Source organism: Caretta caretta, chromosome 1, assembly GCF_965140235.1.
Source record: "Caretta caretta isolate rCarCar2 chromosome 1, rCarCar1.hap1, whole genome shotgun sequence".
In the NCBI taxonomy this organism is placed as follows: domain Eukaryota; kingdom Metazoa; phylum Chordata; order Testudines; family Cheloniidae; genus Caretta; species Caretta caretta.
This window is the reverse complement of record NC_134206.1, coordinates 292,084,035-292,109,852: the sequence shown is the minus strand read 5'-3', so window position 1 is coordinate 292,109,852 and position 25,818 is coordinate 292,084,035. Positions and strand designations below refer to the sequence as shown.

General features: G+C 40.4%; 1 protein-coding gene across 2 annotated transcripts in view; it reads left to right on the top strand.

Moving 5' to 3' along the window:
* SRGAP1 (SLIT-ROBO Rho GTPase activating protein 1) overlaps positions 1-25,538 on the top strand; it is a 233,063-nt gene extending 207,525 nt beyond the window's left edge. Inside the window, exons 17-22 of one of the 2 annotated variants that reach the window (XM_048835915.2) lie at positions 2,630-2,854; positions 6,442-6,521; positions 14,560-14,737; positions 15,384-15,518; positions 15,655-15,997; positions 22,250-25,538. In XM_048835915.2, coding sequence (XP_048691872.2) covers positions 2,630-2,854; positions 6,442-6,521; positions 14,560-14,737; positions 15,384-15,518; positions 15,655-15,997; positions 22,250-22,627 — 1,339 coding nt within the window. In that variant the 3' untranslated portion in view covers positions 22,628-25,538. Of the gene's footprint in view, positions 1-2,629; positions 2,855-6,441; positions 6,522-14,556; positions 14,738-15,383; positions 15,519-15,654; positions 15,998-22,249 lie in introns of both variants that reach the window. The other variant, XM_048835914.2, reaches the window with a different exon arrangement.
* The last annotated feature ends 280 nt before the right edge of the window (positions 25,539-25,818 follow it).

Genomic DNA, 25,818 nt, shown 5'->3' with positions numbered 1-25,818 from the left:
CACAAAGTCTTTAAATATAAGGATTTGAGCCAAGTTATTTTTTCCACCTGAAAAACGCAGCTGTATCTGTTGAGAATGGCTATAATAAGGGTATGACAACCAGCAGTGCATGTAAGACTGCTTTTTATTTCCTGACCTCAATCACCTAACATGGATCAGGATTGGTAATACATGTTATATGGTCTGGGTCAGTATTCCTTGACCTCAGCCATTACTAATCCACAATCATTGCTGCTCTTTGGTAGTCTCCTCACTTAATTTTACATTCACCCTAGTAAAATCCCACTCCTCCAGTCTCCGCTTTACCTCCCATTCCCCAGCAGCAATGGACCTGCTACCAGCACTAGATGATGATATGCTTACTGAGGGTGCATTTACACTTGAGCTGGAGGTGGAATTTCCAGCTCAGGTAGACTGACTTAGTGTGCTAAAAATGGCAGTGTAGCCACAGCTGCATGGGCTAGCCATCTCACATACAATCCCATCAAAGCTCTAGGCACATACTTGGGACAGTTAGCCCCTCCCACCACCCATTCTGCTGTGGCTACACTATTTTTAGCACACTAGCTCAATCAAAGCTAGGGCAGGTGTGTCTATCCGAGCTGGAATTTACACCTCCAGCTCTAGTGTAGATATACCCTTAGTGAATGAGAGATCAGGCCCTTAGTTAGCATATTTCTCCTTTGTTCGTGTTTGCTCCATAATTGAGTGGATCTATTGGGGCTGCACAAAAAACACTTTGCTGAAATAAAAATAGTCTCTTGTACTATATTCCACCAAATGTGTGTTATGGAGAACAGAGAGGCAACAGCATGTAGCTTTTCATATTTCATAAATCAGTTATAACCACCTATGTAGCATAGTTCATGAATAATCAAATGGCTGAATCTCCTTTGTAATTTGTAGAACAAGATTTATGATATCTCAGAATAGCACACAGCACATTAACAAAATATGACCCAAAAAAGAGATTTTAGAAGCAGATTTTGCAGAATTGGAAGGGATCATTTAGAGTTCTTGGCTCTTTTCAGTTTGTATTGATGTCACAGTACTGTTGCTATGCAGCAAATGTTTTCTCTATAAAGTATAGTTTAAAGCCTTTTAAGCTGGTGTATTTAAAGATGGGCAAACATACCAGCTGCATCTCTAATCCTTCAGGGTGCCAAGCACTATTGAATCAATGGGAGTTACGGGACTTCAGGCCTTGTGGGACTGGGTCCTGAGTCCTTAAGAATGACTAATCTGGGGAGCTATAAGCCTCAATCCTCAGCTAGTACTGAAGAGCACACAGTTCAGCTTGCAGGAGGAAAGGATGTGTGTGTAGAGGTAGCCTTTGTGATTCTGGGCCAGGTATTCATTAGGCTGGTCCTCTAGCACAGTTGTTCTCCCCGTGGGGTACACACAGGTCTTCCAGGAGTACATCAACTCATCTAGATATTTGCCTAGTTTTACAATAGGCTACATAAAAAGCACTAACGAAGTCCGTACAGACTTAAATTTCATACAGACAAAGACTTGTTTATAACTGCTCTATACACTAAAATATAAGTACAATATTTATATTCCAATTGATTTATTTTATAATTATATGGTAAAAATGAGAAAGTGAGCAATTTTTCAGAAATAGCGTGCTGAGCCATTTCTGCATTTTTATGTCTGATTTTTGTAAGCAAGTAGTTTTTAAGTGAGGTGAAACTTGGGATACACAAGACAAATCAGACTCCTGAAAGGGGTACAATAGTCTGGAAAGGTTGAGAGCCACTGCTCCAGCGTAATTTATAAGCAGTAAGGGGACGACATGGAATCCAGGGTTCAGCAAGATGTAGGAAAGCTCCAGCCACACGCTGCTTCTATCGGAGGCTGATTTTTCAGACAGGTGGAGTGACATAGCAGCGACCAGAGGATCCCTCTGACCATCTTGTGGTCACCTATGCTCTGTTTCAGATATTGGAAATTTTGTTAGATACATGGCTTCATAGTAAAGGGGAGAGGGTTCCTTCCCTCCGAAAGCCCTTAGTACTATCTCACCGACGGTTGTTTGCATTTTTTATTTTTTACACATGGAAGAGTGTCTTTACTGTAGATCACACAGAGTCCCTGAGGGCATGGCTAGACTGGAAACTTCAAAGCGCTGTCACGGGAACGCTCCTGCGGCAGCACTTGGAAGTGCAAGTGCGCTCCTGGTAATCCACCTCCACGAGGGGATTCGCTCCAAGCCTTGCTCCCGGCACTCAGAGCCTGTCTACACTAGCGCTTTAAAGTGCTCAGACTTGGTGCACTCAGGGGTGATTTTTCACTCCCCTGAGCCAGCAAGTTAGAGCGATATAAAATGGAAGTGTAGACAAGCCCTGAGTAAAGGTTTCCATGGCTAAAAAATGATTGATTAAATTCATTTCTCGCACCCTCCCCCAGTGTCAGTTTATTCTAAATTCTCCCAGTGTTGTATATTGCCAGACAATAGAAGAACAAATTCTTTTTTTTTTTTTTTTTGGCTATGTTGTACAGGACTAAGTGTCAAAAAGGGTAGAGAACATTGCATTGTGCTGACAATTTAAGGTTGTTCTGAGCTACTTTTCAGAATTAGGATAGTCACAGAGGAAAAGTCTTTTTCTTGATTCTTCTTCCAAAGCCTTTCTCAGTACAGTGATGAGAACATGATGGATCCTTATAACTTGGCCATATGTTTTGGCCCAACACTGATGCCTGTTCCGGACATACAAGACCAGGTGTCATGTCAAGCTCATGTGAATGAAATAATCAAAACAATCATCATCCATCATGAGGCTATTTTCCCAGATGCTAAAGAGCTAGATGGCCCTGTTTATGAAAAATGTATGGCTGGAGATGACTACTGGTAAGTCAGAATATTATCTTTCTGTCTCCATACCAAAATGCTAGGCCTCCATTTTACATGAATGACTCCCATGATATAAGAGGTTCTGCATAACTAAAACAAATATGAAAATAAAAAAAAATAATTCTAATGTGTGGAAGATTCACAGGAAAGTGGTACTGTAAAACACATGGGGCAAATATAACCATGATGATTGTCAGGGTTTCCTAACTAGAAGACTTCAGTGGAGTTAATTTAGGATTCTGAGAACTATCACAGATGTGACCATCAAGTAGTTGACAGAGGTCTACATGTACAATTGGGAGTGGGTGGCCAGGTGGTGTAGTCCCAGTCTTGCATTTGTTGAAGGGTTCCATAAAAGAATTTCAGTTCATAGTGGTTTCACCATTAAGCCCAAACATATATACACTAAATTCAGTACTGCTAGAAGGGAAATATCTAGTTACCCTGTTATCCATTTAAATAAATGGAAATGATATCTGAAGGGAAGATATGTTAATTCCTGTAACAGTTACGATTTTACACCCTGGTCTGAGGATTACATTGCTTCTGACTTCAACTTATATATATAAATTGAAGCCAGAAGCAATGTAATCCTCAGACCAGGGTGTAAAATATATATATAAATTAGGGCTGTCGATTAATCGCAATTAACTCAAATTAATCACAATTTTAAAAATTAATTGCAATTAATCACAGTTTTAATCACTCTGTTAAACAATAGAATACCAACTGAAATTTATTAAATACTTTGGATGGTTTTTTACATTCTCAAATATATTGATTTCAATTACAACACAAAGTACAAAGTGTACAGTGTTCACTTAATATTATTTTTGATTACAAATATTTGCACTCTAAAAATGATAAACAAGATCGTATTTTTCAATTTACCTCATACAAGTATTGTAGTGTGATCACTTTATCGTAAAAGTGCAACTTACAAAAGTAGATTTTTTTTTTGTTACATAACTGCACTCAAAAACAAAACAATGTAAAACTTTAGCGCCTACAAATCCACTCCGTCCTACTTCTTGGTCAGCCAATCGCTAAGAGAAACAAGTTTGTTTACATTTACAAGAGATAATACTGCCTGGTGCTTATTTACAATGTCACCTGAAAGCAAGAACAGGCGTTCGCATCTCACTTACATAGCTGGCATTGCAAGGTATTTCCGTTACTCAGATGACCCTTCATGCTTCAGCCATCATGCCAGAGGATGTGCTTCCATTCAGATAATGCTCATTAAAAAAAGAATGCATTTCTTTTTGCGGATACAGACTAACATGACTGCTACTCTGAAACCTTAATTACATTTGTGACTGAACTCCTTGGGGGAGAATTGTTTGTCTCCTGCTCTGTTTTACCCACATTGCCATATATTTCATATTATAACAGTCTCGGATGATGACCTAGCGTATGTTGTTCATTTTAAGAACACTTTCACCGCAGATTTGACAAAATGCAAAGAAGGTACCAATGTGAGATTTCTAAAGATAGTTATGGCTCTCAACCCAAGCTTTAAGAATCTGAAGTCCCTTCCAAAATCTGAGAGGGACGAGGTGTGGAGCATGCTTTCAGAAGTCTTAAAAGAGAAATACTCTGATATGGAAACTACAGAACCCAAACGACCAAAAAAAAAAATCAACCTTCTGCTGGTGGCATCTGATTCAGATGATGAAAATGAACATGCTTTGGTCCACACCGCTTTGGATTGTTATCTAGCAGAACCCGTCATCAGCATGGACATGTCCTCTGGAATGGTGGTTGAAGCATGAAGGGACATATGAATCTTTACCGCATCTGGCACATAAATACCTTGCAATGCTGGCTTCAACAGTGCCATGCGAAAGCCTGTTCTTGCTTTCAGGACACATTGTAAACAAGAAGTAGGCAGCATTACCTCCTGCAAATGTAAACAAACTTGTTTGTCTGAGCGATTGGCTGAACAAGTAGTAGTACTGTACCGAGTGGACCTCTAGGCTCTACAATTGTTTTATTTTTGAATGTGTTTATTTTTTGTACATAATTCTGCATTTCATCTTTCATGATAAAGAGATTGCACTACAGTACTTGTATTAGGTGAAATGACTATAAGGTGGATAGAAAGCTGGCTAGATTGTCGGGCTCAACAGCTAGTGATCAATGGCTCCATGTCTAGTTGGCAGCTGGTATCAAGTGGAGTGCCCCAGGGGTCAGTCCTGGGCCCAGTTTTGTTCAATATCTCCATAAATGACCTGGAGGATGGTGTGGATTGCACCCTCATCAAGTTTGCAGATGACACTAAACTGGGAGGAGTGGTAGATACGCTGGAGGGTAGGGATAGGATACAGAGGGACCTAGACAAATTGGAGGATTGGGCCAAAAGAAATCTGATGAGGTTCAACAAGGACAAGTGCAGAGTCCTGCACTTAGGACGGAAGAATCCAATGCACCGCTACAGACTAGGGACCGAATGGCTCGGCAGCAGTTCTGCAGAAAAGGACCTAAGGGTTACAGTGGACAAGAAGTTGGATATGAGTCAACAGTGTGCCCTTTTTGCCAAGAAGGCCAATGGCATTTTGGGATGAATAAGTAGGGGCATTGCCAGCAGATCGAGGGACGTGATCGTCCCCCTCTATTCGACATTGGTGAGGCCTCATCTGGAGTACTGTGTCCAGTTTTGGGCCCCACACTACAAGAAGGATGTGGAAAAATTGGAAAGAGTCCAGCAGAGGGCAACAAAAATGATTAGGGGACTGGAACACATGACTTATGAGGAGAGGCTGAGGGAACTGGGGATGTTTAGTCTTCAGAAGAGTAGAATGAGGGGGGATTTGATAGCTGCTTTCAACTACCAGAAAGGGGGTTCCAAAGAGGATGGCTCTAGACTGTTCTCAGTGGTAGCAGATGACAGAACAAGGAGTAATGGTCTCAAGTTGCAGTGGAGGAGATTTAGGTTGGATATTAGGAAAAACTTTTTCACTAGGAGGGTGGTGAAACACTGGAATGCGTTACCTAGGGAGGTGGTGGAATCTCCTTCCCTAGAAGTTTTTAAGGTGAGGCTTGACAAAGCCCTGGCTGGGATGATTTAGTCGGGGATCGGTCCTGCTTTGAGCAGGGGGTTGGACTAGATGACCTCCTGAGGTCCCTTCCAACCCTGATATTCTATGATTCTATGAAATACTATTTCTTGTTTTTTACAGTGTAAAAATTTTTAACCAAAAATAAATATAAAGTGAGCACTGCGCTTTGTATTCTGTGTTGTAATTGAAAGCAATATATTTGAAAAATGTAGAAAATATCCAAAAGTATTTAAATAAATGGTATTCTATTATTGTTTAACAGCGTGATTAATCATGATTAACTTTTTTAATCACTTGACAGCCTCTACTTACACACACACACACATATATATATATATAAATATAAATAAAATTTTTAATAGTGCTATTTGTTTCATAAGAAAATTTAAATGATATTTGCTATAGAAATAGTTTACTCTTGTTAGCTTGGGTGGGGAGGGGTTATGCCAAATATAAGCATCCATTAAGCACTACTTCATGTGCTAATTGCCTGTACTTGCTTAACATTGTGTATTTCTGCAGTGATAGCCCTTATAGTGAACATGGTACACTAGAGGAAGTGGACCAGGATGCCAGTACAGAGCCCCACACCAGTGAAGATGGTACGTCCTTTATGTTACAACTTTAATCCTCTTTTAAATAAATTACATTTACAGGTTTTTCATGCAGGAGATACTCTCTCTTTTCCTCACTGTCTCTCAGTTGAAACTAAATTACTTCTGGGAGGATGCTCTGCTGCTTACACCTCCATTTTTAATCTTCAGGTTTTTTGTTTGTTTTTCACTCTTATCCATCTGTGTTTCGCCAGCTGTTTCCTTGCACCTTTCCTGGCTTGCTCAGTTACAGGAAGGGCAAGTGGGAAACTACTTCAATCAGCACAAATTATGTTCTGATGTAATGTTCCCTTTTTAAGTGGCCTTTTACCATTTTTGCACAAGATAAACTGATCCAAACCATGGCTTTGAATATTTTAGCTTAGAGAATTGCATTCAATATGCTATATTTTGATATTTAAAAACACAACTTTCTAGAGGATTTAAGGACCCCCAAAACTATTAAACCAAAGCCATTCACTATAACTTGGCTCATGCTCACCCTTGCTGGACTAGGCATCGTAGCTGGCGGTGAGGGCTCAATGGGATAAACATCACCTATCAAATCTCCTCTTCTTTCTTTCAACAAAGTAAGACTTAGGCCTTTTCTAGACAGAGAAATATAATGGCATAGTTATTCCACTATAGCTATGCCAGTATATTTCCCCATATAGGCAAGCCCTTAGTGGCAGACGCCTCGTTCCCTTGTTTAGGGTAGCACAGTGGATAAAGCAGCCTGTGATAACAAGGAGGCAACAGATCAGGAGCCTGGGACCAAACAGGAAAGGGAAGGCAGATAGGGCCTGTAATCTGGTGGGTTGCATGAGAACCTGTTCAGGGGGGCAAGGTAAGCAGCAGAGTGCAGGAGGGCCTCCTTCGCATTTTCAGGAGGAGCAGGGGAGGGAATTACAGGGGACAAAGTGGGGAAGAGTAAGAGGCCAAAATGGTATCATTGATTTTATTTAGGAGATCAGAAATGTCCAAGTGTGTGGTCAAAAATAATAATTTAAAGGATTGGAAAAAGGGTCCTGTTGCCAGCCCCAGACCCACCATTTATTTTGAGCACCAGCCACAACTTGGTACTATGTGTCTCTTCCCGCCTCCCCTTATATACTAATTTATAAGATAGTTTCTCATGTTGCTAAAAAAGACTGTTTCAGACTCCTGTGAAATGCTCAGGATTAAATGGATGACAGATCAGGGGGTGAAACACTTAATGATGGAGGAACCTCGAAGAGAAACTTGATATTTCTGACATACATACAGAGGTGTAAATGATGGAAATTCAGATTCATAAATGTACATTTCTGAAAACTTTTCCCTGCACATGAAAATGAAAAGGAGGGAAAAAAGCATGCAACAATCAAAAGTTGTTTTAATCCCTTTGTGCACAATTGTAAAATATTAAATGGCATCTGAAAAGCATGGACAGGCAAATCTTGACCATGTGAAAGTAGTATGGTACTTCATTTTTGCCTTGATATCAATCCTGGATGCAATGACTATAGTAAATTTGTAGCATAGCATTACTGATTGAGGCAAAATTGACTGGAGTAACTCTCAGTGGAGCAGAGGTAGCCAAGAAAGGATTAAATTACTTGATCTAGTTTTGTTTATCAGGATGACCAGCAAGATAATCCTAGCTTTTGCCATTCCTTTGTTTTGTGAATTGAATACAGAAAGTGGACAGTCATGTTGTGGATTTGCATGTAAAGGGGGAAAAAGGTGTGAACTTTGCAGTAATGCTTGAGCAAAGATGATGACAGTGTAGTTGGTGTGACTAGACCAGTGCATGAAGTGAGAGGCCTCCACTTAACCAGCAAGCTCTAATCAAGTTTTTCCACCAATAAAGGTTTACCTTTAGATAAGCTATTTTTTATAATGGAGGGTGGGTATTTTCATCGAACTGGTGCTGTTAACTGTCTTTTTGCACACACATCCCTGTGTTTGTCCCTTGAATAAAAAGTGTTTGCAATAATATACGGTGTGATTCGTAACAATTTTACAACTGATTCAGTCTTGAATCACAAGGCTCAGATAATTGATCTTTTGTGGGGGAACAGGAAAGCTTCCATTAAAGGAATTTTTTTATTTCAATAGATTTATTGATTACTAGTTTGTCACACCAGGATCCTGATTTACATGTGTATGAGAGTAAGGTAATGTTGAACTGAGCTGCTACTACTAACTGGACATGTTGTACTTTTGCATTTCCCTCTGTTAGGAGCTGGGCAGAGCCTTCTCTAAACATGTAAATCTTTATTACATTTTAATCTAGTTCATTTTATACTGCAGTGTTTTTTTTCTCTCAAACCCTCTAGTCCCGTAACAATATTGGGCAATTGACATGTAATCCAAAGGCTATAATCAAAAGCAAGAAGATTTATTTTTCTGTTTTGCTTATTTTCACTATAAGAACTACTTTCTGGATAAGGTTAAATTACAAGTAAGTCTCTCTATGCCTACAAGAAGTCAGCTGTATATAATGACGATGCTGAGCCACTGTGGGGGAAAGTAAAGGTTTATTTATGGAATTACAAAGCTAAAATATTCTTTTAAAAAAAATAAAGCAAGTGTGTGTGTGTGTGTGTGTATATATATATATAAAATGTATGTGTAGGAATAAAATTAGCTTGTCCTCTATCCTTTGAAGGGTTGGGGCATACAATGATGAAGTATAAAAAAGCTATGTACATCCTTAACTGTAAACACATGAGTAGTCACAGTGACTTCATTGGGGCTATTCACATGCTTAAAGCTATGCATGTGTTTACATGCTTCTCTGAATTCAGGTCATAGTGAAGAGTTTTTTTGTGAGGGTAAAAAGCCTTCCCTATAAGAACTTTTATTTACTTTGTCTACTTAAAAGAAGAGCATTCCTGCTAAATAGCATTTTCCCCTAGATCTGAAAACATGAACTTTTGTGCATTTCAAAGAGTTCACCTTGTGCCTCAGAATGAGCCATATCTATTTATCTGTAACTTCATTAGAGAAAGACATTTGTCTGAAAATAACTCTTAGAAAAGAGTGTAAGATTCACGGGATACATCTTTATGCTTAATAAGCAGTTTTTGTGCAATTTTCTTCTGAAATTCTTTAACACTGAAGATATTTTACTCTAGTTGATGCATATAAAAGTTGACTAGATCTGTTTCCGAAGGAAATAAGAGAATTTCCTGAGGAAGTCTCAGACACATGGGTAATTCCTGATGTAAAACACAAACATGCTAACATTTTTATTGCTGTTCATTGACACCTTATGATGCCTGACATTTATAAATCAAGAAAGTAGTTCTCACACAGATGGGGGTATAAAAGGACAAATAAGGCTGAGAGTTAGTGCTGTTGTGTCCCTGAATGGTCACCATTGCAGATTTGACTACTCTGAAATAATTCATACTATGATCAACTTTTTTCCAAGTTCTGCTGTAACAGTAATTCACAGGCTTCTTTCCCTTTGTTGTTTTCCAGTCAGAGAACTGCCAGAGAACTTGAGGATAGATTGTTACTGTAAAGCCACAGCCCTTTGATAAGGTGTAGAGTCGAGCATAGGGATCAGGATGTCTTTTGCTTAAGACAAGCACAATGCATGTGGAAGAATTGGGGAGCACAGAGAAGGGGCTGCACTGATGCACCCAGTGAAAGGTACAGTGGATGTTCTCATTCTGCTGGCTCAGCTCCACTTGGCTCACTGGTGTGGGGTGTAGAGTGGCCAGGTGCCAGGTTTTTGACCAGAAAGTCCAGTTGAAAAGGGTACCTGACAGTTTCCGGTCAGATCTGGGGACTGGTTACTGCAGATGGGGGAGGCGCTGGATGATCACCCGTGCCAGCCCCTACTCAGCCGAGGCCCCCTCCTACCAACATTGGGTGACTGCAGCTCCCAGCCCCCAGTTGAGTTCCTCCCGACTGGGGGTGGAGAGGGGGAAGAGAAGCAAATGGGGGTGGGGCAGGGCCTTGAGGGGAAGTTCCAGCACTCCTGTTGGAGTGTCTGGTTTTTGGCAACCCTAGCAGTGGGGTGGGATGGCATAGCCCCACCCTCATACCGCCACCTTTTGAGGAAGGCTAGTGCTGTGTTTGGCTCTTGAAGTGCAAGGATAGAAATAGTGACTAGCCTTTGTTTCTTACATCTTTCCCCTTATCACCTACTGGACCTGTACCGAGCTATTTACAGTCTAGCCAGTGATTTTTAAGTGGAAGGCACCATAATGTGTCACTGAATGGCAGTAATAATATTAGCAGAATTTGAGGTCATAAGTGCAAAACTGAGAACAGAATCCCTAGAGCTCTTCCCACAGTTCTTCAGCTTGTCCTAATATTTCTCTTTTTCTATCGTTGTCTGGATCATAGCCAGTGATATTTCAGATGTCATCATATATTTCTTGCCATAGTTAGGAAATGCCTCGAGGTATAGGAGAGAACAGTATAATTATATTTCCCTCTGAGCTGTCTTAATTTTACTGTTAGACCCCATGGCTCAACATCATGCAGAATTTCAGTTGATTAGCTCTGTTCCCTTTCCTTTAGTTGTGAAATGGCTCCCTCCAGTTCTCAATAACGTTGACATTATAAATCTTTTGGGGTTTTTTTATGTCCAAATGGAACTGTCAAGGTATTTTTATATTAATTGTCAACGTTCTACTTGTTAACAGGTGAATTAGTATTTGAAAAATAAGATCTGAGAACTGTCTGCTGTAGAAATGTGCTGTCCAAGTAAAAGGGCACATTTTTAGTAATGAAAGTTCCTATCAGAATAAAAGAACAATTTGTATGAGCTTAATACAAGAGTTTCATTAAGAAAAGCAACTATGTCAGCTATACACCATATTGTATTAGGGTATGTTTCATAGGAACACATAAATAGCATGTCTCAGAAGTCTCACTCACTGTCGGTAGATTAATAGTTCAAACAGCTGTTCCCAGTGCAGCAACTTCCTACAGATGTCTGAGAAAGGACGTCAGTCTATAATGAGGTACAGGAAAAGGAAGAATTCAACATCCCATAGGCCTGACTCTCTTCTTACACTAGGCTTACATAGGTGTGGAGTTACTTCTGATTTACTCTGGTGTGCAGTAAGTGAGAAGAATCAAACTCTGTATACTCAAGTCTTTAATATCAAACAATCCATTGAACTTTAAATTGTAGTATAGCTCACCCAAAAAGGAATTGCCATATCTGATCAACTCAGTGCTCCAATATCCTGCCTCAGAATGCTCAGCACCAGATGCTTCAGAGGAAGATGGAAGGAAACCTTGAATATGCAATTATGAAATAACCTGCCTATGGTGAAGTTTCTTCTTAACCCCATCAATTAGAGATTGGCTTATGCCCTCAAGTATGGGAATTTATACTTCCCTGCTCTCCTTTTATTTAACCTAATATAATGTAATAGCATATTCTTATTATTCATACAAACATCTGGTCCAGCTATACTTATGAGCTAATTCTGCCTCAGTATTCGGTGGGGAGGCGGAGAAATAGACTAGATGATCTTGCCAACCCTACATTTTTATAATGTAAGGAATATCTTTTTACAGTGAGCGCCAAAGGCTAACTTTGTGATATGTATAAAAATATTTCCTTTCTGGTGTTAAATTGTTGCCTTTCAGTTTCATTGACTAGCCCCTTATATTATGATGCAGATAAACAGGAGTGCTTGATTTTCTTTCTCCTAACTAATCATTAATTTGTATACCTTTATCATGTCTCTTCTTATTTGTCTCATCTTTAAACTATACAGTCCCAATCTTTTCAGTCTCTCTTCAAATGATGGAAGACTTTCCATACCTATAATCATTTTGTCACATCTCTGGTCCTCTTTGCTTTCTGTTTATATAATTTTTTAGATAAGGTGTCTAGAACTGAACACAATATTCCAGGTGAGAGCATGCCGCTGATTTTATATAGTGCCATTGTAATTTTCACTATTATTTTCTAGCCCATTCTATATACATCTTACCATTTGGTTTGCTCAGTGTGCATTGGTGGTCAAAAAAGCAGAGGTTTTCATTAAGCTAGCCAGTCTTTCCTGAATAAATACAGTTAATTTAGAAACTAGCAATGTGTATAAGTAATTGAAGTGATTCCTGCCAGTGTGCATTACTTTGCATTTGTAACACTGAATTTCACTGCCATCGCCTCACCTAGTTGCGTGTAGGCCTTTCTGAAATTCTTCAATATTTGCTGGGCGTGACTAACCTAAACAAGTTGTCATCTGAACTATTGCAAGTTTTTAACCTGATTGCCTAAAGATAGCCAACTACAGGACAGTCCTCTACAGGTTGGGCAAGTTATGAGGAAATAGCTGCAAACTGTAACCTTAATAGGGCACAAGGATTATATTTCCACATTGCAAGATAGAAGTTAATTTTGAAGAGACATTCCAGCACATAATATTAATACATAATATAGGAGCAGGAGTCTTCATTATAAACCAAGTTTTTCAGGTATTACAACACAGCAAATTAAATTTGCACCAAGCTAAAACGTGATACGACAGTCATCAGCCTAGCTATTAATTTCTTTCTAAATTTTGATTTAATTGTATAAGGTATTTTTCATTTTGGATGGCTTTATTTTTGAGCTACTCAAAGCAAACAAAATGTATAATTTGAAAACTGATGTTTTGTGGGCATTCGTTCTTAATGCTTTCGTTGGCATTTTGATACTGTGATAAATTTAACCTGACAAATGTGATTTCACAGACATTCGTTTTTCATAACTTTTAGAACTAGCCATTGCCAACATCATACAGTAAAATCATAGCTGTTCCATCAAGGTCCAGCTGACAAAGTAGCAGCTCCAAAGACATCAGTTAAGATCTTACGCTCATTGGCCCCAATTCTGCAAATAGATATGCTAACAAGGGACCCTTGAGGCTGCACAGAGGCCCAATGATGTCCTTGGAGTTGGCACAGGTGTTAGCAGAACCATATCTACTTATAGGATGGGGCCATTGTCAGTATGAACTTTGATATATCAGGAAGTTTTGACAGGGAAGGGAGGTTTTAATTCTCATTTTCATCCTTAAAATGATCTCTGTGAAGATAAGGTTTTTAAAATCCGTTCTTTTAGAGGGAGAAGCTTTACACACACACACACACTCTCTCTCTCTCTCTCTGCAGCCGGCCAGTCAAAACTGCTGTAACCTATGCCTGGCTGCTCACAGAATCCATTCCAGCAGCCAGTGATCACTGGGAACAGAGGAACACCTACACTTTGCCCTCTTTCACCTAGCTATGGCCCCATACACGGGGGTGTAACATAGAATTATCCTAGCAGCTCTGTGCCATACAATGATTCCTCATACTGAGATGTACTCCTAAAGGAGTTGGATCTGTCAAATGTTTGGTAGCTTTGCACAAACTGGAGCTTCAAGAGAAACCAGAGAAGGCCCAAGAACAGGTCCCTGTATTTTTTGTAAAATATGAGGTTTACCCTGGGTCTGCACTCTTAGCACAGGAGTGACAGAAATTCTAATAGAGTTCTAAAGCTATTAAATTGACTCATCAGGCAACTCCTGCCTAGAGCCCTGCAGATATCCGCAGATCATGTTTGTGGATCAGATGCAAATACAAATTTTGTATCCGCACAAGACTCTACTCATGCCTATTCTTGCTGAGGAAACCCCTATCTATTCGTTCCTTTTTCACTGCTAATTGTTGTAGCACATCTCTTTGGCTTGTTCACCTGATTTATCAGGCTCCCTCAGGTTTGGTTGTGCTTTTTTATCACCTGTAATTATTTCTGACCCACCACATAGCTTTTTATATTAGGAGACAAGAGCGCCGCCCACTTTCAAATGTTGAGCATTGAATGTATTGTGTGCTCTCTCTTATATTCTCTGTCTAGAGGTCTTAAAAGCAGCCCAGTTGCTTTATACTTGAGGCACACAGACAGGGCCACTGCCTGAAGTATATCTTGGTTCAATATCTGACTTCTGTAAGCTTTGTTTGGATATGAATGCTGAGGGGTTACATTTTACAAAACTGAAATAAACAAATAAGTCTATTCTGGAGTCTGAGATCTTACTTTTTTTCCCCCTAGAAGGTGAGCCTATAGAAGCTATAGCCAAGTTTGACTACACTGGAAGATCTGCACGAGAACTCTCCTTCAAAAAAGGAGCCTCCCTGCTTTTATATCATCGAGCATCTGAAGACTGGTGGGAAGGAAGGCATAATGGAATTGATGGCCTAGTACCTCACCAGTATATAGTGGTGCAGGATATGTAAGCAGTGTCTAGTTATACAATATACTTGAGTGATTGCTCCTTATTGAGAAGAAGCTTGTTGAATTAGCTAATGGGGTATCACCCAAATGTGAGAGTGCTTTGAAGGCTCATAAACACCTGGGTAAACACCTGGGAGATTTTGCCTCCAAACTGGACGCTACCATCTTTTTGTTACATTTCCCTGAAGTAGTGCCCATCAAGCGACACCACAGAATCACAAAACATTGATAGGCTGACTCGGCTACATCATTGACAGAAGTGATCCCAGTACCGTGTGTTAAGAAGAGGATATTGTACCTATTTTGGTTTTACCATATAGTTGTAGCAGCTGTTACCAATAAACTTCTAAGTAACAGGGGTGGATAACTACACCATGGCACTTCTTATTAGTACTCAGAGGTGTACTTGGCACTTCAAAGCCAACAAAGTGCTTGCTCCCAAAAGGTTACTCCAAATTTTAAGAGGTGACATGAGTAAAGTCAATAAACAAATAGGTCATCAATGAGAGAACAGCAGCTGGAGATGCAATTATATGTCTAGTCTTAATTCTATACGAGGACAAAAACAGAAGAGCCATGATGTCTGCTGTCCTACATACCTCACTTCCTGGAAAGTGACTTCTCAATCTATATCTTCTTTTCAGGGATGATACCTTCTCAGATACGCTGAGCCAAAAAGCAGACAGTGAAGCCAGCAGTGGGCCAATAACTGAGGACAAGTCCTCATCTAAGGACATGAACTCCCCAACTGATCGTCATCCTGACATATATTTAGGAAGGTAAGGTTAACATAGCAACATTTCTGCATTGCTTTGCAGCTGTTAGATTGCTTCTGGGTTCATGCAGTGGCAGGATTTCTTCACACACACCTTGTTAATAATGCTAACTTGTCCTATGATTTCTACATTTGTGTAGGCAAAGAAAGAGATCAGAACCACCTCCTCTAAGACGTCCAGGCAGGACCAATGATGGCCATTGCCCAGTACATCCACCACACACACTCACCAACTCATCAGTGGAGCTAGGTTCCCCCAACATGGCAAGTCATTGCAGTCCTCGAGCCCTTCTTCATAATCGCAACCTCAATGCAGACAGCCCCGAAAGAAGACGTAGACCTGGGCATGGCAGCCTCACCAACATTAGTAGGCATGATTCACTAAAGAAGACTGATAGTCCTCCAATTAGAAGATCTACATCATCTGGTCAATACCCAGGTTTCAATGACCATAAGCCACTGGACCCAGAGTCGATAGCTCAGGTTGGTCTCGTTTCTTTGCCTTAGTGAGGAGCATGGTCAAATAGATGTAAATGAACGTTTGACTTTCACAACACAGAGAGTTTAATTTTTTATTGAAAAGATGTATCAGAAAAGTATCCCACTTAACTTTCTGCCATGGGAGTCTAGGACAGAGATGTGTTAAAGAATCATGGGAGAAAGGAGGGCCAATAGGAATAAAAGCTGCAACAGCATTAGAGTGAAATAATTTTCAGTTGTACTGAAATGAAACTCTGTGCCACTCAGAGCATAGGGATAATGCACAGGTACTGTTTCTCAGTTATGTAAACCTGTGTGCTCTGATGGAAGTGGGTTTAGTTATAGTATGAAAATCTGTGCTCCAATTGGCTACTACTGTCCTCAGTCATTTGAAAACATAGGAATTTGCATTTCAGTCTTTTTAACATAGTTTTTGTACAAAAGTAGAGATTTTTAACTCTTGTAGTTGTGCCTATGGAACATGCTAGGTAGAAGTGCAAATAAATCTGAATAAATAAATAATAGACTGTGCCATCACAATATATGTAGGAGAGGTGGCTAGTCTTTTCTCAGTAGCAGAGAGGTATAGAATAGCAGAGACAGATAGCACCAAGAAGCAAGTTATTAACTCTGTGCTACTGAAGTGTGCTAACTCAGTAATAGCCATATCTTGGGCTAATAAATACTTCTGTCCTACTCAAAGCTCATTTAGTTTAAAATATGATCATTATGTAAACACTCAACACCCTCAAATTACCATCTGATTACAAAAGCATTTAAAATAATCCTGCACTGACATTTCAAAATGTCATGTAACTTTTGCTTCCAAAGTCTCTGCTGCTTATGAAGTGGGAGGAGAGAGTCTCAGTTGTTGTGAATGACTCAGACATCAATTTTCATTGCTCTTATTTCAACCATTTCTAACCTTTTAAATACTAGGTTAAGCTATGTTACCTATTTACTGCCCAGGAGCTATGCACAGCCCTATTCGGCTTTAACTAAATTTGTACACACCTAGACCAATTATTATTTGACAAAGACAGAACTTGAACTTTGACTGAATCATGTAAATGCTGCTGTGAACAAGTATGAAACACCTTATAGTTTTCTTATTTAACCCACTTGTGCCTCACCAACACTGAAAAATTAACCACAAAACCAGTCTTGGCATGTCCTTTTAGCAGATGTACTTTAAGAATAAATCTAAATATGCAAAACAAACATGGAAATATTCTCATAAATGATCTCACTAAACAGTACCTTGCATGACAACTTCTAACATATCTGATATTCTTCTTTGTTTTCCTTAACATTTAAACTACAAATATGAGGATATTTGGAGCACATCATCATTTATATATTAAAAAAAATAACCTATTGGATGAACAAGTCATAACAGATATGTAGGGCCCTTCGTTTTCAGTTTTTATTTTAATTTTTCCTGGGAATTTCAGTGTTTATTACCACAACAAAAACAGGTGAAAATCAGTGCAAAAAATATTAATTTTTCTAGGTAAATATAGGGGTTTGTTTTGGTGGACAGAAAGACAGAAAAAGTATTCGGTAGATTAATGCTTTGAATTCCGTTCATCAGTGTGGTTTGCTGCAGAACTAAAACAGAACTCAAAACACAATGCCACCTCTGAGTTTAAGAAAACAATACATCTCTAATCCTCAAATAAAACTTTTCATTTGAATAAACAGTTTACTGCTGTAGACTTAGAACTATTTACATTTAATAATTGGGCCTCACAATTTGCTGCGCATGCACTCATAGAATCATAGAACCATAGAATATCAGGGTTGGAAGGGACCTCAGGAGGTCATCTAGTCCAACCCCCTGATCAAAAGCAGGACCCATCCCCAATTAAATCATCCCAGCCAGGGCTTTGTAAAGCCTGACCTTAAAAATTTCTAAGGAAGGAGATTCCACCACCTCCCTAGGCAACGCATTCCAGTGTTTCACCACCCTCCTAGTGAAAAAGTTTTTCCTAATATCCAACCTAAACCTCCCCCACTGCAACTTGAGACCATTACTCCTTGTCCTGTCCTCTTCTACCACTGAGAATAGTCTAGAACCATCCTTTCTGGAACCACCTCTCAGGTAGTTGAAAGCAGCTATCAAATCCCCCCTCATTCTTCTCTTCTGCAGACTAAACAATCCCAGTTCCCTCAGCCTCTCCTCATAAGTCATGTGTTCCAGACCCCTAATCATTTTTGTTGCCCTTCGCTGGACTCTTTCCAATTTATCCACATCCTTCTTGTAGTGTGGGGCCCAAAACTGGACACAGTACTCCAGATGAGGCCTCACCAATGTCGAATAGAGGGGGACGATCACGTCCTTCGATCTGCTCGCTATGCCCCTACTTATACATCCCAAAATGCCATTGGCCGCCTTGGCAACAAGGGCACACTGCTGACTCATATCCAGCTTCTCGTCCACTGTCACCCCTAGGTCCTTTTCTGCAGAACTGCTGCCTAGCCATTCGGTCCCTAGTCTGTAGCTGTGCATTGGGTTCTTCCGTCCTAAGTGCAGGACCCTGCACTTATCCTTATTGAACCTCATCAGATTTCTTTTGGCCCAATCCTCCAATTTGTCTAGGTCCCTCTGTATCCTATCCGTTCCCTCCAGCGTATCTACCACTCCTCCCAGTTTAGTATCATCCGCAAATTTGCTGAGAGTGCAATCCACACCATCCTCCAGATCATTTATGAAGATATTGAACAAAACCGGCCCCAGGACCGACCCCTGAGGCACTCCACTTGACACCGGCTGCCAACTAGACATGGAGCCATTGATCACTACCCGTTGAGCCCGACAATCTAGCCAACTTTCTACCCATCTTATAGTGCATTCATCCAGCCCATACTTCCTTAACTTGCTGACAAGAATACTGTGGGAGACCGTGTCAAAATCTTTGCTAAAGTCAAGATACAATACATCCACTGCTTTCCCTTCATCCACAGAACCAGTAATCTCATCATAGAAGGCGATTAGATTAGTCAGGCATGACCTTCCCTTGGTGAATCCATGCTGACTGTTCCTGATCACTTTCCTCTCATGTAAGTGCTTCAGGATTGATTCTTTGAGGACCTGCTCCATGATTTTTCCGGGGACTGAAGTGAGGCTGACTGGCCTGTAGTTCCCAGGATCCTCCTTCTTCCCTTTTTTAAAGATTGGCACTACATTAGCCTTTTTCCAGTCATCCGGGACTTCCCCCGTTCGCCACGAGTTTTCAAAGATAATGGCCAATGGCTCTGCAATCACAGCCGACTTCAACTTCATCCTTTTTGTTATTTTAAAACTTTTGAATATTTCCTTGTGTACTGAAACGTATTCTGATGCAGATTTTCTTCCCATTTTAGTGTGTCAGATCTTTAACCATTATCTGCTAACTGCTTGAAATGTGTATGTGGTGGGCGTGAGATTCATCAGTACGTTCAGATATGCATGCACTTCAGAGTTTGCATGCGTGTCTGTTTATTGTGTGTATTTTATAGACTAATACATAGCCTTACTTCAACAGGAAACTTTGCAGATACACAGAGACTAATGTATTATCATAATACACTACCCCGATATAACGCGGTCCTCGGGAGACAAAAAAATCTCACCGCGTTATAGGTGAGACCACGTTATATCGAACTCGCTTTGCCCCCCCCCCATTCCTTGTTCCCTGACCTCCCACTCCAGAGACCCCTGTCCCTAATCACCCCAGGACCCCACCCCCTACCTAACCCCCCAGTCCCCTGACTGCTCCGACCCCTATCCACACCCCCAGCCCCCTGACAGGCACTCACCAGCAGCGGTGGGAAGCGGAGCAACGTGGCCCCAGCCCACTCCACTCCGCCACCTCCCAGTCGCGGTGCTCTGCTTCCCACCGCCGGTGAGTGTGGGGAGGTTGGGGAAAGGATGCCGCCCGTACTCACCGGTGGCGGGAAGCAGAGCACCACGGCTGGGAGCTGGCGGAGTGGAGCGGGCTGGGGCCAGGCTGCTCTGCTTCCACCGCTGCCGATGAGTGCGGGGGGCATCCATTCCCCCAAGCCCCTCCCCTGAGCAACACGGCTGGGGCCGGGGCGAGGGAAGTGGAGTGGGCTGCTCCCAGCCCCCTGCTAATCCCCCGGGCCACTCTGGGACTGTGGGGCCCCCAAAAGTGTCCCCCCACAGCTCCTGCCTCCCAGACCCTGGGGGCGGGGAGCCCCTGACCACCCCCGAGACCTTCTGCCCCTTATCCAACCCCTCAGCCCTGGCCCAGAACCCTTAACATGCTACTCAGAGCAGCGTGTCGGAGCTTTACCACATTGTATGCGAACTCGCGTTATATCGGGTCGAGTTATACTGGGGTAGAGGTATACATATATCTTATGCAATGTATTGTATTTTCCTACTGAAACAAGTTATTTTTTGTATATTTGAATGACACAAAAGTAGAGTGAAAATCCAAAAAAAATACTTTTTGTAAAACCTGGGAAATTTTCAGTAAAAATCAGTTTAAACTGAAAATGAAGGGGCTTACATATATGGCAATTTCCTGCAGTATCCTCAAAAGAACTGATTAGTATTAGTGTGGGCTGGGATTGTATGTAACCTCTCTGGGGGGAGATGTGACAGATATTGCAACTCCATGCAGTATCTTTAGGGTCCATTGTTTTAAATTAATGGTTTGACTGTTTTCTATGTCATCAGGGAGGGCTACTTTAGCTTCTCCAGGAACTAAAAACAGTGGATGATGATTAAGGCAAATCAGCAAGGTTATAACTCCCCCAGAGAAGTACCAACTCCTTGGGAGGCTTACATATACTACTTCAAACTAGATTCTCCAGAGACTAATGACAAAGAAATGACTTTTGGATAAATAGCCTGAGTTTAAACTGACACAGGGCCTGATCCAGGAATTGGACAGGACCTTCTGTCCAAGAAGGGTCATCAATGCTACTAGGGCCCTCTGCTAAGCTTTTTGCCTCCTTATGTGAACTTTTATGTTTTTTCTGTAATGCTTTTACCTTAAGAATAAATATGCTTGCTTAGAAAGAGCTGTGTGGTAGCTTATAACTGCTGGCAATTACACTGGTCACAGCCCTCAGAGAGAAAGCAAAGTTCAGGTGCTGGCCTTTTTAGGCAGTCTGGCTTGCTGGGGATATCACAGAATAGGCAGGGAACTGTGCAACCTTAAAGATGCCCCAATCAGGAGGGAGCGAGATGTGGGTCTCCACCGAAGCGAGGTGATGGCTGGGAACCAGAAGCCTGGAGTGGATACCCTTGAGGGGCAATACAGGTGCAGTTGCCCTGAAATTGTGATACAAGCAAGCAGAGCTCACTGCCACAAACATTTTTAAAAGCTGGAAGGGTGGCCATTATCTTTCAAGATGTTCCTAATTCTTAATAACAACAAGGAGTCCGGTGGCACCTTAAAGACTAACAGATTTATCTGGACATAAGCTTTCGTCAGTAAAAAACCCACTTCTTCAGATGCATCTTAATACTAACCACCAACTTCTCTCTCCCCCTAACTGAAAGTTATCAAAAGCACAGCTATTTTACCATTGGTCTTGAATTACATCTTTATTTTTAAAAAAGAGTAATATAGGCCAGGATTTTCAAAGCCAAACTGGATGTCCAAGTAAATGCGTTAGGTGGCTTTGAAAAACTCAATCATAGTTTTCCAACTTCAGTTTTACTTTAATTTAAAAAAATCCCTGTGCTAGAGTATTGTTCCTGAATATTTCAGGGTAAGATGAGGAGTATAGCACATGAGCTGTTACGCTTCACATTTATTTAAATATTGTTGCAAATCAATCATCAGATATTTGTTCTCTTAATAGTAATTTAACAGCAAGCAGCAGAGTATGTTTTTAATGGCCTGACTGAATTTTGACCCTCTACCGTTAAGTTAATTTATGTTCAACCCAAGCTGCCATCTTGTTCAGGAAGGCCACTTTTAAATGAGGTTGATGTAAATGCATGCAATGTTGGTGTAGCCATGTTGGTCCCAGGATAAGAATAGAGAGACAAGGTGGGTGAGGTAATATCTTTTACTGGACCAACTTCTGTTGTGAGAGAGAAGATTTTGAGACTCACAGAGCTCTTCTTCAGCTCTGTGCTGTAAATGGGCTTTAATACTGCTTCATAATATTTGTTGAAATGAATGGATGGTTTATAACTGAATTCATGCATTTCTCAAACTTCTTCCTGAGCAACTACCCTTTGCATTCAGTATTTAATGACTTGCTGCTCTGTCTCTCTGCTCTGACCAGGATATTGAGGAGACAATGAACACAGCTCTGAATGAACTCCGTGAGCTGGAACGTCAGAGCTCCGCGAAACACGCCCCCGACGTGGTGCTGGATACATTGGAACAAATGAAAAACTCACCCAGCCTGGCCTCCTCAACAGAATCACTAAGCCCTCTCCATAGTGTAGTGTTAAGGAGCACCGAGCCTCAGATTCGACGTAGCACTAGTTCTTCCAGTGATACCATGAGTACTTTCAAGCCCATGGTGGCCCCCAAAATGGGAGTGCAACTAAAACCCCCAGCTCTGAGGCCAAAACCCATTGTTCTTCCAAAAACAAATCCTACTATAGGACCTTCCCCTCCTTCCCAAGGTCCAACAGACAAATCTTGCACAATGTAAAAAGCTAAGCAACCCAGGAGGTGGAGTGTGTTACAGAAAGGAATGGATTAGCGATAGAAGTCAGGGTTCCATAACACTATTAGTTCATGTTTATAACTGGAGATGTTTTGTTTTTCAATTTTTTTGAATGTAAAGTCTGAACTAGTATCATTAACACGGGCATTTGTATTTTGTATAGTTTCAGTTTTCAAAAAAAACTGGACAAATGTGTGTCATTTTAAAACCGACTTGAAACCTTGATGCTGCACCATTTGTAATAAAAGGAACAGATCAGAAATGGCTTCCCACTTTGTACAATATTTCATAGTCTTTCTGTAGTTTACTTAATAAGGGATCCAATAGAAAGGTAACTTGAAGGAATTCATAAGTGGATATGGAACCCCTGACCATTAGATCACTGGTTCAAATCCCAATCTGGTTGGTAAAAGTTAGCACCTGAGGAATTAGTCAATGGCCTGTGTGAAGTGTGTATGTAATCTCAGTCCATATAAATTAAAATAACACTTTCACAGTTAGCACTAAGTATTTAGCATATTTTTGGTAGTCTTATCAAAGGCCAAGTGCTGAGTAAGTAGAGCAACTGAATTACTCTCTTTCTGACCTCACTCCAGGTCAGGGTTAAAGCATATTGCCTGGATGGTATGAAGTTTCTAATGCTGCCACTTGTGCTGTATCACAGCTTTCTTTTGAAGCTAAAAGTTCAGTCCCCAGGACTGTCAGACACTTTTCACAAGCACTAAATTCACTTACAGTTTACAGTTCAGTGAACCAAGTAACTGCAGGTATACAGGTCTGTGGATCTTTCTGTAGTATAATAAAAGATTGAAAGTAGCAGTTGAACAATAACTCAATAAAACATTCCTTGGACCTTATTGCTCAGTATCTTCTTCAAACCATGAGAGCTGCGATAACCACAGTTTCAAGCTGCTGTATCCTCACTAGTTATCCTTCACAGTGCAAACAATGTGCACGGTTTCTCTATGATGCTTACAAAACTATTTTTCTCCTGAGTTCTTGAATAACTTCTCTCAATTACACAGGAGGTTGTTAGAAGCACAGAAATCTCATTTGCTACTCTCTAGACTAAACCAAAATAAAATTTGCCAGAACCAATTTGAAAAGAAAATAAAAATAGGTGTCTATACCTTTCTCGCATCTGTGTGTGAGTGAAGATTTTATCAGCTTTGCTTAGTACACCATTATTAAATTTTCTGTTACATGTGAATTAATTGTACAGCTGTTTTGCACATTAACACTAAGCCATAACATCATTTCTGTGATTATTTTTCAATATTACTTGCCCAATCTATAAGATCATTTATAGCAGGTTTTTAATTTACGCAGCCATGCAGTCAAACTATTTATAAAGAATGCCCTGTTGGCTGTTACCTAAAATACCAGGGCCATGACACGAAATCAGCTGATGGTCATGGATAGGAATAAAACTGGCTTCAAATAAGAGTTGTCTTTCCTCATAGCATTTGTTACCTTAGGATCTTACCATTCTTCCTATGGAATGTTTTAAGTTGTTCCGTTCACTATTCGGAAACATAATTGGGGAGAGGGAAGAGTTAGTGTCTTGTAACAAAGATTTGATTAGTGTATTCTAGTCTGAATAAAGTCACAGAAGCCATGTCCTGCTGTCATTTGGGAATTTATTTATTTCCACTGTGGTTTACTAATTGTAATCACTTGATAAGGAACTCCAAGCCCTGGACATGACAAATATCCCATAAACTGCATTAGAGAGCAATGCTGTCAGGGCCATTCATATTGTTGCTGATATTTGCAGCCCAAGGACGGGTCCAAAAAAATCCAAGGAATCTATAAGTATGTCTGTTTGGGGGCTGCCACATGTATAAACTCTTAGCTAGCACAGTGGACTCTTCAGGTGTCAGTCAGTTTAATCCACTGATGCTACCACTGTATAAACAGGGTAACAACTTGTCAAATTTATGTTTAATCCTGTATCTCTTGACTGTACCCTGCCGCCTATAGTCCTAAACTCCATGGCAAGGTTCTAACTGAAGCCAGTCCCCGTTAAAGGTTGGCTTTAATCTATTGGTATGTTCACCTGTCCAGGACCAGAAGTTATTTTTAAGTAGTTCCCAAACTTATTAGGATCAGTGGAACAAACTGGAATTCCAGCTCTAATTTTCATGCAGTTTTTAGTTCAGTGATTTGTTCAATACCAGTGTGGCATAATTGAGATGAATATCTGTATCTTTAAATTATATAGGGAATTTTGTATGTTTAAATAACACTATTGGACTCCATAATGCTTATATTAGAAATTGTGTAGCAAGAGAAAATATTAGAAACAGTGCATTTAGTGAATGCATCCACTTAGAGCATTCACACAAGTTAAATGTGTAGTTTGATGGTTATTATAGATACTTAACGTATAGTAAGTGGATATGTAACAGGAAAGACTGACAACTACAAACATACTAAGGGGCAACTCCTGCACACCTAATCAAATCAGTATTGTCCTTTACTGTCAGTTTGATAAGTTGCAGTATTGGTAGCTTCCTGCTTGTTGACTGTTACCTAATTGTGTCAATGTACATCTGTAGTATGTACATGTGAAAGTGCCTTTAAAATTTTAGAGGAGCTTTAGCCTTGCTCTTGTACTATTGCATTTCCATTGCGGTCACTCTTGCTTGTATACTGTTGCATTTTCACTGCATTCATCCCTGCTCTTGTACAGCCACATTCCTGCCATTTTCAAAAAACAAAAAAGTTAAAAATACACAGTTATGGAAGAAAAATGTACTGTTAATCTGTTGTGGCAATGCACTTTTATGTATAGTACTGTACATTTTGGCATGTACCATCACAGGCTTCAGTATACATTCAGGTTTGTTCCCCATAGTGTATCTTTATAATAAACAAGATAGTTCTGTCTGCATTTGTGTAGTCTAATGGTGTGCAGTCCTCAGTACATTTTTACATGTGTATCCCCAAATGACCTTTTTCCTTCTTGGTAATGTGAAGGCAAGAAGCTTGAGAGGTTCTTCCTGCTATTTTCTGCTAGTTTTATCAACCTCATTAGTCTTCCCAATTTCCATTTTGCCCCCCTTCCTCCAAGTGGCCTTTCCAGAGGAAATCTTACTCGGAGACTAGATGACAAGATCAGAGGCACCTGCATGGGCCTTCAGAAAGGCCTACCTTATCTCCATAAACAACCC